Source organism: Heliangelus exortis, chromosome Z (assembly GCF_036169615.1).
Source record: "Heliangelus exortis chromosome Z, bHelExo1.hap1, whole genome shotgun sequence".
Lineage (NCBI taxonomy): Eukaryota > Metazoa > Chordata > Aves > Apodiformes > Trochilidae > Heliangelus > Heliangelus exortis.
In genome coordinates, this window is record NC_092454.1 from 10,328,570 (window position 1) to 10,343,865 (window position 15,296).

A 15,296-nucleotide genomic window follows, 5' to 3' on the forward strand; every position below is an offset into this window, starting at 1 on the left:
GTGTGTATGTGGAGTGTGTGTGCGTGAGGTGTGTGTGTGTCTGTGAGTCTGTGTGTGTATCTGCGTGTGTCTCTGTGTCTGTCTCTGTGTGTGCCTGTGTGTGTGTGTGAGTGCGTGTCTGTACATGTGTCGGTGTGTGTGTGTGTGTGTGCGTGAGTCTGTGTGAGTGTGTGTCTCTGTGTGTGTGTCTCTGTGTATGTGTGTGCTTGTGCGTGTGTGACTCTGTGTGTGTGAGTGCGTGTGTGTGTGAGTGTGCCCCGCCCTTCCCCGCCCCGCCCGGGCCGGTGCCGCCCCCACTCCCGCCCGTCCCGCCCGCCCGCCCGCCCGCCCTCCCGCCCTGTGGCAGCGGGGCGGCATGAGGAGAGCCGGGGGCGGCCGGTGGGGCCGTAGCTGAGGCGCGGCCGCCGCCGCCATGTCGCTGCTGTGTGTGCGAGGTGAGTCCGGTGGTCCTGAGGCAGCAGCGGGGTGGGGATGGGCTGGGCGGTGTCCGGTGCCGGGAGCGCTCGCCCCGGTGGCCTTCTGCCTCACTTGTGGGGAGAGAGGTGGAGCCGGGTCCCCAGAGGAGAGCCCGAGCCCGAACCCGTCCGCCCCGAGCAGCTGCCGCCACAGCGAGCTGTCAGCCGGGCACCCCGTTCCGGAGGGGGAGCGGTGCCGGGAGACCGAACGCGTGTGCGGGGAATGGGTGTCCTGCCTTAGAACAACTTCTGTCTCTCGGGAAGAGGAGACAAAGCGTCCCGGTGCCTTCCCGGGTCAGTGGGGTGCCTGCCCGCCTGCTCATCCCCGGGCTGCCGGCACCAGGGCGGCTTGGGGAGGCGGGAGAGCAGGTGCGATGCTGGGGAGCAGCCATCCCGCCCGCGGCCGAAACCCCGGGAGAAGCCGTGTTTGACTTTCGTAGTTGGTTGGAACACGAGTTGAAACGCCGGTGCTGTGAGGGAAACCGTGCCCGGAGGAAGCGGGCTGCTGCCAGTGGCAGTTCTCACTCCCTGCGTGCTCATTATAACGCGTTATTGTTTCAGATACATTACCAATTATCTTCTCATCCTACCATCAAGCCGCGTTCCCTTGCTGAACAGGTTGCTGGAAGGTGGCACTTTCTCTGATGGGCTGGATTATAGTGCCAGCAGCTTGATTTTCTAGCTCAGGTTTTCAATTTCTTGGTCTCTTGTACTAAAGAAAAAAAAAAAAAAAGAAAAAGAAGAAAAAAAAAGAAAAAAGAAAATAAAAATAAAAATTAAAAAAAAAGAAAAGGAAAAAATCCCTGGGGAAAACCATCTGCAAGGGCTCATGCTTCTGGGATGTGTCTGCTGTCAGTGTTCTGCGCTGAACGCTGTGGTCACAGGGTGTCCCCGGACCAGCCGTGCCCTGCGGCTTAGAAGTATGGTTTTAATGTTCTCAGCTCCTTTGCCAGGTGTGGTAAAAAAACAAAGTGGCACTGGTGTGCTGCTCTTTTGCCAGCTGTGGTAAAGAAAAAAAAAAAAAAAAGTGGCACTGGTGTGCTGCGGATAGTTGAGCTTTTCTTTCACTCACATCAGATGATTTGATAGGAGATCTTCATCCTGCTGTTTGCCACCTTTTTGAATCAAAATCCTTGTGTTGAGAGCGTTAATAAAGAGGTGCCAGGAGAGCATCTTGAGTGTGTATTATTTTGGGGAGAGCGCTGTTCTTGCAGGAGAGTGGTTTTAAATTGAATTTCATCCCTTGTATTAAACGCTGGTGGTGTTTAAGGAGTTAGGGGAGGCTTACAGTTGTGAAGTGTGTCTTTAAAATTGTTTTTTTTGTTGGTGCAATTCTGTCTAAACTGAAGCATGTGTAGTGTCTAGTAGACCTGTTCAGTTAATTTTGAAGGACTCTATGGTCCCATCAGCCAAGAGTTGTGAAAGAACTGAGATGGATGATTGAATTGATGAAAATATCTTGTCTCTCTCTTCAAGGTCTTAATTCTTGGTCTGAAGAGTCTTTGGGACAAAAAGAGACATTGGAAAAAGTTGCCAGGGAAGTTGTGGATGCCCCATCCTGGGAAGTGTTTAAGGACAGGTTAGACAGAACTTTGAGCAAGCTGAAGTGGAAGGTGTCCCTGCTAAAGCTGAAGAAGAAACTTGAAGTGGCTGGTGGCTGTGTGTGGAGATAGAGAGTTAGTGTGAAATTTTTGTCCTTCATTTCCATCTGCTGTGTTAAAATAATAGAAAATACCAGCAGTAATTTAGGTAGATGCCGAGTGACGTTATTATAAGAATGCAAAATATTGTCAGTTTACTAGACCTGAGGTAACATGTTTTCTGAAATGGTCATGACTGAAAGAGTGAGCTGGTGAGATCTCACAAGTATGGCACATTAAACATAAAATGCAGGTATGCTGAGATAGAGCAGTCTGAAAATGAAAACAGGTAACGAGAGCTGAGGTAAAAGAATAATTTTCATGGCAAGGGGAAGAAAACTGAACTAACTGTCACTGCTTTAAAAGAAGTGACACTTCTCTTGATTTTTTCTTTGCACTTAAATTAACTAATCTTGCTGAGAAAGTAGTGCAGCTGTTACTAAGATGGAAAAGCTGTTTTTTTCCCCATTAAAGATGGTGCACATACAAGACTGCGTAGTAACATGGGGTTGGATGCTGCTGACCTGAGATTAAAAATGGAAGACAACAAAAAAACATGTGAAAGAATTGTAGGCGATTGGGACACTGTTAAGAGCCTCTGAACTGCAGTTTAACAGATAAAGGGAAATGTGGAAAAAACCCTAAGTGACAGTGTAACAGGAAGCCTGGCAGCCAGATAGATAGTGTTGTAATTCAATTATTATTTTTTTCCCCCTTGAATTATGCACATTAATAATATCTTAACGAATGGCTGATCTAAAACAGCGCACACTGAACTTATCTGACTGCTGCCTTTGTTCTTGAAAGAGCAGCTAACATCTGTGGCTTCTTGTTCTTATGGTTCGTAGTGCATTTCTTTTACATTTTCTACTTAGATGTGAAAAATCAAGATTTTTTTAAATGTATTTTTTTTTTAATGTTGGAGTATGTCTTCTGTACAACAACCTGACAGAAAATCTAAGCTCAGGGGAATTTTGTGAATCTGGGCTCACCTGCCAGTCTTCAGAGGATGTGTGCAGTGAGCCAGCAGTAAGAGGCTGTTGTAGGAGTAAATTAAGGGATTCTTTTGGAGCAGGAGGGTGTGTAGAGGGTGTAAGTGAAGCGCAGCAAAAAACAAATCCTGAGTATTACATGATAAAGGCTTTTAGAAGAGACTTCTTCATATTTTGATTCTATTTCTCAAGTGCAAAAGAGATGCATGGACTCCTTTTTAGAGCAGCTGTGTCTGGATTATGTCTGATAATCTTCTCTTGGCATAGTTTGCTTTATTAGTTTACGTTTAGTGTTGTATTTGTGGAAATAGCACATATAAAACTAATCCCAGTGAAGCAGTCTAGGTTTGCTCATCAGTCTTGTATCATTAACTTTCTTGGATGTCTCTTGAAAGTCTTGATTTTAGCTCAGATCTGAACTTAATTTTTTTTTCTTCTGATCTTTCATGTTTTCTGAGTTACAGATAGAAATAACAGTTCTCTCAACACAGCTTCCATGGGTCACAGCAAAGGAGGACTCTGCTGAGGCTGGATCACCCCGTCACAGGTGCTCTGTTAGCATCATTGTCCTGAGACATACATCAGACCTTTTTACTTGCTTTATTACATCCCCAACTTGATTCAGTCCCCTGCTTTCTCAGGATGGTTATGGTTCTCTTCTAGTTTTCCTTCTCTCTGCTTTTTAACAGGTTACGCTGTGTCTTCAGTGCTCTTTCAGTGCCTGGTGTTTCAACCTGTCATTTCCATCTGATAATGACAGTAAAAATCATGTCTCTGTCTCATGCTGTCCCTGTCCTGTTTGGTCTATCAGCCTCTGAGATTCTTTGCTATTGCAAGGACATTGGCAGTGGGCATCTTCCCTCCTCCTTGTGCACAGTGCCTGGCTTAATCCCATGAGGGCATAGTGCTTCTGCCTGATGTGCTTTTGTTTTGGGGCCAAATCCACAGAATCCGTGTGAGATTTAGGTGCTTGGGGTATGGAGGAGATAGTCATAATCACCGAATGGTTTGGATTGGAAGGTACCTTAAAGATCATCCAGTTCCAGCCCCTCTGCCATGGGCAGGGACACCTCCCACTGGACCAGGTTGCTCCAAGCCCCATCCAACCTGGCCTTGAACACTTCCAGGGATGGGGGAGCCACAACTTTTTTGAGCAATCTGTTCCACTGTCCCACCACCCTCAAATAAAGAATTTATTCCTAATGTCTAACCTCCATCTCTCATCTTCAAGTATTAAACCATTTTCCCTTGCCCTCTCACTACACACCAGTTTAAAAAGCCCTACCCCAGCTTTCTTGTAGGCCCCTTTCAGATACTGGAAGGTTGCTATAAAATGTTAGATCGTCTCTCCTGATCTTGCAAAAAAAAATTTTAAGTTGTGGACTGTTAGGTGAAATGACAGCATGTGGAGGTTTGGAACATTATTTTTTTTCTCCTACCATTTATCTTGCTGCTGCTCTGAAGTGTTAAAAAGCTCTCTTACCTTGTGATGCTTTTGGTCTGTCAGAATAGCTGGTGTGTTGGAATACTACTTGGTGAACTTAACTGCGCATCCCTGTATTGCCAGCAAAATTCATGTTCTGATGTCTATCCACGACATTGAACTCTGTTGAAATCCCAGTGAAAGAAGCAAACAGGGAAAATGAATGTTAGCAGTAGCAGAAATGAAAACATGTTCATCTTGTGTTGTATTTAGAAATATCCATAACTAGAAGCCTGGAAGTCATATGTCAGGACTTTTTCTTCGTGTTTAAAGGATTTTTTTTTCCCTTCTGATGTAATAACCTCGACTTTCCCCAGTGTTCTCTGTGAGCCTGACTGCAGTGCCTCCAGCTCTTTCTGTCTCAAGGGTGAAGGTCTCTAGCTGGAGCTCCCTGTATTGCACATTGTACTTGTAAACAGTACTCTTAGCAGTAGGGTAGTTGTATTGCTGGGTTGTGACAGTATTCTGAAATACTTGCAGAATTGGAAAGCCAACCGTACCTATCTCTCTGGAGATCAAAATGGAAAAGAACAGAATTGGACTCTAGTAGTGATAGAAATAGAGGTTATAAAGATAGGGTAAGAAAAAAGGAAGTAATGCTTCATGAAGAGTCTGCAGTGTAGGGATGTTCAACTCCTTTTCTTGGGTTGCAATTAGGAAGGTAAATGTCTACATAGTATTGGAACAAAATAAAATGCATTAGAAACTTGGATAAAAAGAGTCTGCTACTAATGCAGCTTCTTTGAGTACTAAGTGCTGTGGTTATAAAGCTGTAATTATTAGCTTAGTTGGAGAGAAAACTTTTAAGCTTTCAAGTTTCTTCTGTTGCTAAATAATAGGAATGTTTAACCTGTAAACCACATTTGGCTTGTGATGGACAGAGAGCTATTAATGATTCAAACCTTCACCTCTTCAGCTTTGGGCACTGCAACTGCAAAATTTTCAGCAGTGTGGTGTCTTTATTTTTATTTAATTTTAAGGACTAAGAGCTACTTGGAACCTCTGTCCTGTAATATTCAGCGAGATGAAGGAAATGTGCAGAGCTGCTTTCTGAATCTCAGCAGCATCTGCTTTCTTCTTGCTCACTTGGTGTCCTCTTAATTGACTCCTTCAGTTGGGGGTCTACCAGCTCAAATTTACTAAAGTTTTAATTAACTTATTGTTTTAATATACATCAGAGCCCTGGATTCAATCCAAATGCTGGAAGATCCTAACTTTGAACTGTAACAGTCCAAGAGCTAGAACAGTTTATACAATGGCATATAAAGTCTAAGCAAACGAAACTGCTTTTTTAAATCCAGGACCTTACTTCAAATATTTGACTTGGAGGCATATAAAATGCATATGCCCAATGGCAAATGATCCTCCTATAGATGTCCTCCTGCATATTCTTTTTTGATGCCTTGTGATCAAACTTTACTTGATGTTTTGAAAAAATGGTTTAGTCACTCAGCGGCAGGTGTTCTCAGTGCTTTTCCAAGAGAGCTTAAACCAGAGTGATGAGTCCAGTAACTCTTGCATTTTCATTCAGATAATTCATTGTGTGGTCTTGCAAACAGATGAGGAGCTGCTTTGAGGGTGTCCACAGTCTTCCCTTATTCTGCCTCTTTGATAGACTAAAGCCTACTAGTGCCTGGCATTGTCTTGCTGTGGAAATATGTGAAAGCAACTTGATATTCTTGTCTCCTACTAGATAGAAAGACTTTCTGCTGTTTATAGTTTGAAAGGTTTCTTTTTAGCATTTGAATTTGTTCCTCTTTGCAGTCTTTGTTTTCTTACTAGGCTTCTAAAGTTTCTGTAGAAAAGAAATTTTGGTTTAATATTCTCATGTTGATATAATCATCATTAAATGGAGAAAAAATCTGCTTCATTCCTATTGCCAGCTTGTGTTTCTGTGTGCATGCATTATCCATCTTTGCCAAATATTGCTGAAATAATGTCTTGCTTGTCTACTGTGACCTGTAAAATTTCACAGATGCTTTCTGTGATATGGATTCACATCCTGTAGGTATATCCTGGGTGTTCATATCAGATGTCTCTGCATTTAGCAGGATTTCAGATTTGCTTTTCACTTAGACCCTATTTATAGGTTGCTGTGCAAAATTTACCTTTTATTGGTTGCCACTTACTGGATTTCCTGTCCTACATGGTTTGTGTAAATGGAAAAACCCAATCTAGGAGTGAAAATATTGAAGCAAGGCAGGCATTAATACTGGTATTGGGGATACCTCACTAGTCATGACTGGTTTCTCAAGTGTCTAACCATTACTCTGTTTTACTGGCTTTCCACCATATTATGTGATTTCCCACTTTACTGAGAATGTCTTGTGCTGGTAAATCGTGTGCCTAAATTCTGCATGTTAAGTCTTTTTAGTTTTGTTAAGTCTTCCCAAAACAACGTTGAACAGCACATACTGTTTGTTTTAACCCCTTACAGGTTGATTGCTGTGTTTGTTTTTTCATATTTTTCTGAAATGCTCAGTGACCTATAGGCACCTCTCCTCCTACAAGCATGCCCTAAGTGTAGCCTTGGGTGTCGTACTCTGCTCTCCTTGGAGCCTGCTTTCTGATTTCTCAGGACACATTTAAAGCAAAAGTCACTGGTCTGAAGACCTCTTCACTGATGTCTGCGTGTTGGTTCTCTAGGCCTCCTGAATTTCATCATTTGCATCTTAGATGTTTCACTAATGGGTGTTGTTAGGGCATGGATGGTGCCCTCCTGTTGCGGAAAGTGACAAGAAAATGAAGCATGGTACTTGGGGGTTTGCTGTCTCTCTGGCAGCTGTAAGAAGGCATCTTATGACTGAAAGGAAAATCTGCCAGCTAATAGTTGTGACTCAGTTTATCATCCTTCTAGCAGAGTGCTCTTGAGTGAGCTTATGAGATGAGTTAGGTTGGGATTTGGAAAAGAATGGTAAGGGAGTTGGGTAACTGCACTCAACATGGAAGCCCCTGTTTGGAAACCCAGTTTATGGAAATCCTGTACTGAAAGAAAATTAAATTGAGGTGTTGACAGATATATCCTATACTCAAAGAAAATTAAATTGAGGTGTTGACAGATATTTATATCCCTCAGCCTCTCTTCACAAGATTTACTTTTGCCGGTCAGGCTTAAATTTGTAAGAGTGTTAACATGGCCAGGCAGGGTTGCATGGGCTAGAAACAGTGATTAATGGATTAAAAATCCTGATTTTTTTTTTTTTTCCCCCCCATCTTTCTTGCCTCTGTTTGGGTAGTTGGGACATTTAGAAACATAAAGGAATGATATTTCAACAGCCTTGTTCTGACCTCAGGCCTCTGGTCCTTTTCCTAACAATTGAATATCACGTGTGAGTGGAAAATGGATTGGACTGGGATGGCGTGTCTGACAAGGAGGTGTCTTGTCTGAGATAATCTTGAACCTATAGTTGCTGACAAGTCTTAGGAGTTTTGCTTCCATCCTTGATCATGTCCCTTTAAGGAATATTGGTTTTAACCTTATTACCTAAAGCTCCTGTGACTTAACTCTCTTAATTCTTTACAGCTAAATGCTCTGCTAAACAGACTGCAGCATTTCAACCATGGTTACTAGGTATAAAATAACTGCGTAGTTATTCTTTTGAGTATTGGCACGCTCAATGCTTATTTTTGCAGCTCAGGCCAGTATAGTAATACTCAGTTTATGAAACATCATTAAAACCAGATTACCTGCTAAAGGACTTCTCGGGTCATCCCTCTGTCCAGATGAAGTCTGCAGCATATAACCAGCCTGCTGTTGCCTATGTTGGCCTCTCCTGAAAAAAGAAGTTTGGGTCTGGAGCTACGTATGGTGGCCCTTTAAACCCTCATTCTTTTAAGCCTTTACGGCAGCACAGTGGTGCAGGGACACATGTGTGCTTGAATAAGGTAAAGTGAACTGATGAAGGAGCTGCATCACCTGAAACCTGTTCTGGAGAATGGTGCAGGCTGCTGTAGCCCAGAGCCTGGGCTGGGAGGAGGATTGGTTGGCTTGGGAACAGACAAAGCTTACAGCTTGAAGTTCTGTGATGTTATAGCCAGTCTGTCCTCTGTAGTTCTGCTACCTGGCATGTGTTTTTGTGCTTCCAGACATTCTCTCTGCTCAGCTATACAGGGCAGCACCTGAACCATGGAATGGGGTGGGTAGTGGTGCCATGCACAGAGAACAAACCCCAGGGTCAGATCCTGATTTGGAGCCTCATGGGCTGCTGAAAATGCTCCGTGCTTCTAAAACTTCATGCGACTGTTCTCTGGCCACTTCTTTTGGCTTGGCATAATTTTTAGAGGTGTCGTAGATTTATCTTAGTTTTTGTGCCACTGGGTGGCTGACTGGGGCCTGACAGCTGTATAAAATCTGAAACATGGGGAGCTGTGTGCACTACTATACTGTGCTATATATATCAGCACTACTATATCAGCATCTTGAGGGTAGCCAAAATGTAAGGCAGTTTTCCAGCACATCCTTGGCAAAACTGTTCAAAGACTGCTGTTCAAACTAAATTCTTTCAGAGTCTTGCAAGGTTTTTTAAAAATTATTTTAAAATATATTCTAACAATATTTCAAAACAGTTCCATATAATCAAGAGGTGATGGAAAGGCTAGGCATGAAGAACCTCTGGGTCAGATTTCCCTTAAGCTGTGTTGTAAACTGAAAATCTCTGCTTAGCAAACAGGTTTCCAAGGAATGAATACATATATATATATACACACATATATAAGAATATGTACATATTTAAATTTCTAGAGAGAAACTCTTCTGGGGGGCTTGCATAAAGCTTGAAACATGCTTCTAGGAAAAGTCCACCAGACTTCCAGTACCTCTGGCGATTCACATTAGGTCAGCACAAAATCTTCTGTTTCAGCAGCCTTTGCAAATGAAGTCCCTGTGTAATATTATGTCTGCAAGTATTTGCTGGAGATCTACAAGTTTTTATTTTGGAAATCTTTAATAAATGTTTTTTCCCATAGGATTAGGAATACTGGACACTGGCTGAGATGATGCCGGGGTAGCTTATCAGTTTTGGATGTGGAAGTAAACTGGGTAAACTGCTGCACACACTTTAGAAAATTATGTGTCATTCTTATTTTTTTCACGTTTGTAGTTTTATGGATTATTCTTCATTATGAGGTTTCTTTAAAGGTAAGCATGTGCTGTTCTTCAGTTGATTGCTTGGCCTGTGTGAAAGGCACACTTTACGTGGCTCCTCTTCGGGCGTGTTGGGGTCTGTAAATTACTAGAAAACAGAGATTTCTGTCTATTTTGGGATTTGGGAGTTTTAATGATATCAAAATCATAATGCCCTTTCATATGTCAATGAAGTTGTGCTTTTCAACAAAATAAATTCTTATTCTGGTTCAAACATTCCCCGGCCTTGAACTTGTGATTTGAACCTAAACTTGTGACTTGAATTTGGCACTCAACGTGCATATGGAATTGACAGGGAGGGAAAAATAGATGTGAAACAGTAATTTTACTTCAGCCTTTCCTCTCTGTTACAATTTGCTGCATGTGCAAAGTTTTACTAGGTATTGACATATCAAATGAAGTAAGTGGAGTCTGTGTACCCTCCATTTTAGTAGGAGTTTTTTTGAGATTAACTGCTTAGAAACTTTATAAGGCCAGAATGGATTGTTGTGATCACCTAATATGACCCTCTGTGGGACACAGTACTTTTTCGTAAAGTGAGCTGGAGTCTTCTAGAAAAAGATCAGATTCTGAATTAAAATTGGCAAAGGGTTTTCTGCAGTTCTCAGCAGCTGTGTGTTGAATACCATCCTATATGACAAATTCATGCTTTTTACACTGGGTTGGTTGTCTTGAGCTTCAGCATCACAATAGCAGTTGTTGTGGGTTCCCTTAGATGGAGGAGCTATTATGAAGTTTGTACTCCCTGCCAATACTTAAGGACTGGGGAAAATGGAGTTTGGTAATGGGTGTTAGGAGTAGAGGTACCTGGCTGTTGTGTTATGACTAATCTGACAGCAGTGGTGTTTTGCCTCTTTTTCCATGGTTAGAAGGATCAAGATGTTCCATGACCTACAGGATTTCTGTATTCAATTAGTATTTTGTTACACTTTGGCTAGGTGGGAGGAGTGTGGTTTAACAGAGCTCTACCAATAAACCTTTTAGTTCTATTGTAAACTTTGCATTTGAAGTCACAGCTCTGTATATATCACATGCTTCACTCAAAGATTACAGAGGTGTGCTCAGGCATTTTTGGAGCAGAGCAGCACATGGCAGAACTGAAGGAAGTGATACAGCTCTATAAAGTGAACAGTGAAAAGCATTTTGGTTCGTGATTTTGAGTTTGTTTCAAAGACAATGCAAATGCCCTAGTCTTGTAAAGCAGAGCTAGGAGCTTGTGACTACAGTGATGAGAAGGGGGCTGCTGTGTAGGACCTGGAACCAGACCTCATTGAGTTAGAAGGGGAATGGGGTTTATGAAGAGAACAGGGAAGTTGGAGGGGATGCCCTGTTTTCAAAAGAGAGTAATAAAGGTGACTGGGAAAATTCCACTCTGTGCTAGTGATGCAAAATTGTAAAGCAGCATTAGTGTGGATAAAAAAGAGAACCAGCTGGGCTGAAATTGCTTTGGAAGAGCTGATGAGAGATTTTGCTGTGATAGCGCAAGAGATCTACTGCACGTAGTCCAGGATTTAAATGTGGGTAGAAATCTCATCGTATGGTTAGAGAGAAGCATTTCTGGGTATTGTCAGTGCAAGAGACTAACTGCCACACCAGAGAATGAATGCTCTTGTTAATGGCTGGGGACAGAGACTTGTGTTATCTGACAGTTTCATTATCAGATAATGACAGAAGCCATAAAATCGATGAAGTTAACTATAGGTGGTGCTGTAGGAAGCACAGAATGTGCTTCAGGGAAGCTGGACATAGGCACAAAGTTGGTTTGAGTGACCATAACTCAGCCTAGGTTAAGTTAAACAGATAAACCTGTAGACCAGCTCCTGGTGGGCCTCTAGAAAACCTGAAGGAGTTTTTTGGTGAAATGAAGTGCTTGGATACAGAGGAAGGCATGAAGTTCAGTGAAGCTACAGAGGTAAATATTAGCATCTCAAATAATAAGAAAAGGCTCCACCTAGAAAATGACCCCAGAGCTGGTGATTCACCTGATCATTGCGTCAGGATACAGTGAGCAAACACAGAACCTCTTGAGAGGTGTGGGTAAAAAAATCAGGCTGTAAAGGAAGGTGTATCTTGAGGATCTGAAAGCCCAGAGCTAAGGCAGGGGCTTCCACCTCCGCAGACAAGGTGACGTCTTGCAAAGGGTATTAGAACAGATAACAGAAGGTGCTTTGGTCACATGAAAAGGAGAAACAGCCAATCCCACAAAGGAAGGAATCCAACTGCTGTGCAGAGGGACAGGGAGTTGTGTAAGGATGAGCTGTGTATGATCCCTGAACTGCAGGAGTTTTCTTCTATGAGGGTGGCCCTGAAAATGGCACACACATATATGGAGTGGGAGCAAAACTTTTAGCACCTTGAATTTGAGTCTGGTATCTGTAGCCCAGAGTGCTAAAATGTGCAAACCTGAAATCTCTTTTCAGTTAGCAGAAGTTTGACTGCTGCTGTAAGCAAGCAGTGGCATCGTTTCCTAACTAGAAAAGAAGAAATGTGACTTCTGTGGGTTGGCAGGAAGACAAGGAGATGGGTGATAAATGTTGGTAAGTATGGGTTCAAGGCTTCAAAAACAAGGTCAAAGCTGACAATGTGCGAGTTCTAAAATCAACTTGAAAGAGAGAATAATAAAGGCTTTATAGTGGAAGCAGTGTGGAAAATCATTGGATATAAAATGTGGCATGGGTTTGCAAAAGGAATATTGTGCTTGCCTAACCTCTTGTTTCTAGATGAAAACACTGATATATTTGGACTTTTGTAACATCTCACAAATCACCATAGTAGACTTTTATTTAAAAAAAAAGTGGAGTCAGAAAACAAAATGTAAAGTGTATAAGGAACTGGTTGTAGCAGAACCAGTAACACTCAAAGACTGGTGGGAGAAGCAGTTAGATGGCATCCACTTGTGGTGTGGCAAGAAAAGTGGGAATGTGTGTTTTTAAGGGAAGTCCTAATGGCATAATCAGTTTGGAAGTAGAAAAATATAATGTATGAAGGATTCCATGATGTTGAGAACAGTGATAAAGAAAAAGAGTCCATATTACATAGAAGAGGTATGCACTTACAGGCAAATCACAACAAGAATTTCTGAAAAAATGCAAATCTTGATAAAAGAAGAGGTGCTGGGGAATCCTTCTGATTCAGAACCGTGGTGTCAAACAGCACAGAGTAATTGTGAGAAGGTGACGCCCAGCTGTGCTGGGGAAGGTGTTCCTGACAGAAGGGGAAGGACAAAGGCATGGGTAATTTGTCCTTGCATGCTGTGACCTTGCTTAGAAAAGATGAACCAACACTAGAGTTGGTAGTCCCCAAAGGGCCTGTCCAGTCTTACAGTCCTCACAACACTAACCTCATTACTGTGTGAATTACTTTGGCAACTACTTGCCATAGACACTACAATTTTAAGGTAAAATTTTGATGGAGCATCTTGCTTAGTTTTACATTTTAATAATACATAAACCTAACTGTGTGTGAGTGAACTTGCTCATACTCAATTGTTACCTAAGGCTGTTTATTTTAGTTAATGATTTTGATACTGAAGACTTTTAGCCTGATGGAATTTCGTTTTAGTTTTTAAGGAGGCCCAAATGCAAACGAGCAGCATAGGCTTCAGGAGAACAGTCATGGGCATAATCCTTGTCATTAGCACCTAGTTGTGGTTCTGTTTTTTTGTGTGCATGCTGTGTCAAAACAAAAGTATTTGCAGGTGAATGCTTATGTGTTTGCCAGACACAGCTCCTTCAGGTACTGTAAAACTCGTGTGGGAGCAGGTGTGCTCTGCTTCTCCAAGGTGGAGTTACAATCATGTGCTCTCCTGGGTATCAGTCTGTAAGCTGAATTTTATAAAACATATTCTGTCTTTATCAACTTAAACATCCCCAAACCATCCTTTTGAGCTTTCTTCTGGGGGAATATTGTAAGTGATCCATATCCCAAGACCTTAATTCAAACAAACAAACAAACAAAACACAAAGCAAAAGCAAAGGCCTTGGTGTCAGTCTAACTTTTCTTTTATTTTTCCTTAATTCATAATCAGTTTATTTCTTGCTCCTAGATATTAATATTTTCTCTGGTTTGTGAATGCAAGTCGATATTTAAGTAATACAGTACTAATAGCTTTTTTTTTAGAACTAGGCCAGTCCTGCTTTATTATTTGGTGCAGGGAAAAACAGGTGCTGTTTTTCCTGGGAGCTTATAATTTATTCTAGTATGGTGGAATGTTTTTCCTTTACAAAAAAAGAAATAATAAAAAAAAGTTACTAAATCTACCACAAGTGTACTGTTGCTTTAATTTTTAGTTTCTCTTTCAGTGAATATTCTTGACTTCTGCAGAGGAACAATAATATTTGTTAGGTTTTAGCTCTTTGTCTTTCAGGACAAACTTGTGCTCATTCCTGCTTTACAAGTAGCTGTGTTGCAATTGGCTGACTGCTTGCAATCCTGCAGCTTAAATCAAACCCACCAGAAAACACACTAGGACTGTGGTTAGGTGGTGATAACTTCTGGAGTGGTTACTCAGAAACTCTTCCTCCAGGGCTCACCTGGTTTAAGCTAAATTTGAATGGAGGGTATAGAAACCCAAGACATTCAGATTATACAGCTGACTTCAGTGCTTTTGTTGACTGGGGAGGGAGGCACACGCCAGCCAGAAGGCAAACACACAAGTTGTTTTATTCTGTCTGTGTAATTCTTCCTCTTCTTCTTCATTTGGTACCAGAGTGCTTGTCTTCTAGCAGCTGTTTCCTCACTATGATCAGGCTGTGTGGTTTGACCTAGTAACTCTGGCAAGATGATCCTCATTTAAGTGACCTTTAGTTCTATGTACAGTGTATAAACAGCAGCTTTGGGTACTTTGTGTCTTGGAAGAAATTATTTTGTAAAGAGGTGTAGCTTACTTTCAAAATAAAAATTAAAAGTCCTTCAGCTTGTCCTGGTTTTTTAATTAGTTTTCAGTTTTTCAAGGTTTTCTGGGTTTGTTTTGTGTTTTGTTTTGGTGTTTCAGCATTTTTTTTTGTTTGTTTGGTGTTTTATGGGTGTTGTTTTTTTTGTTTGCTTGCTTTGTGGTTTTTTTTTTTTCAATAAAGCTTTTCTTATAAACTAGTTGAACTATAGGTTTGTCAGCAAAGCCAGTTTACCAAAGCAGACTGGCTCCTAGCAGACTTAATACGTTATCTGTCTGTCTCTCTTCCTGCCTTCTGTTGCAAGGATATGGCTTTTATTATGCATCTCTCCTTAGTCTTTGACAGATGGGGCCATGTATGAGTTGCAGTCTGTTTTGCGTAAAATGGAATAGTGTGGGCTTTGGTCCCTGATTCAATTAAGACATTTCCACTAATTTAAAGTAACTTATTCTGAACTGCAAAGAGCTGGAAAGAGTTCATGCCACTGAAAATTGGAACCCTCCTTTATTTCCTGCCCAGTAGCATTTATATATAAAATATCTATATCTAAAAGTTCTCTAAGATTTGATGGACTTTTTTTGTGTTTTGTTTTTTTGTTTGTTAGTCTTTGGATTTGGTTTTTCTTGTTTTGTTTTTTTTTTTTGTGTGTGTGTTGTGGGTTTTTGGGTTGTTTTTTTTGTTTGTTGTTGTT

The 15,296-nt window shown here is 41.6% G+C and overlaps 1 protein-coding gene across 15 annotated transcripts in view; it reads left to right on the forward strand.

Moving 5' to 3' along the window:
- The first annotated feature begins 307 nt into the window (after positions 1-307).
- Positions 308-15,296, forward strand: part of LOC139789463 (protein unc-13 homolog B) — a 213,666-nt gene continuing 198,677 nt past the window's right edge. For all 15 annotated transcript variants that reach the window (XM_071730242.1, XM_071730244.1, XM_071730245.1 and 12 more), the window contains exon 1: positions 308-434. In XM_071730242.1, the coding sequence (XP_071586343.1) occupies positions 413-434 (22 nt within the window). In that variant the 5' untranslated portion in view covers positions 308-412. The remainder of the gene's footprint in view (positions 435-15,296) is intronic.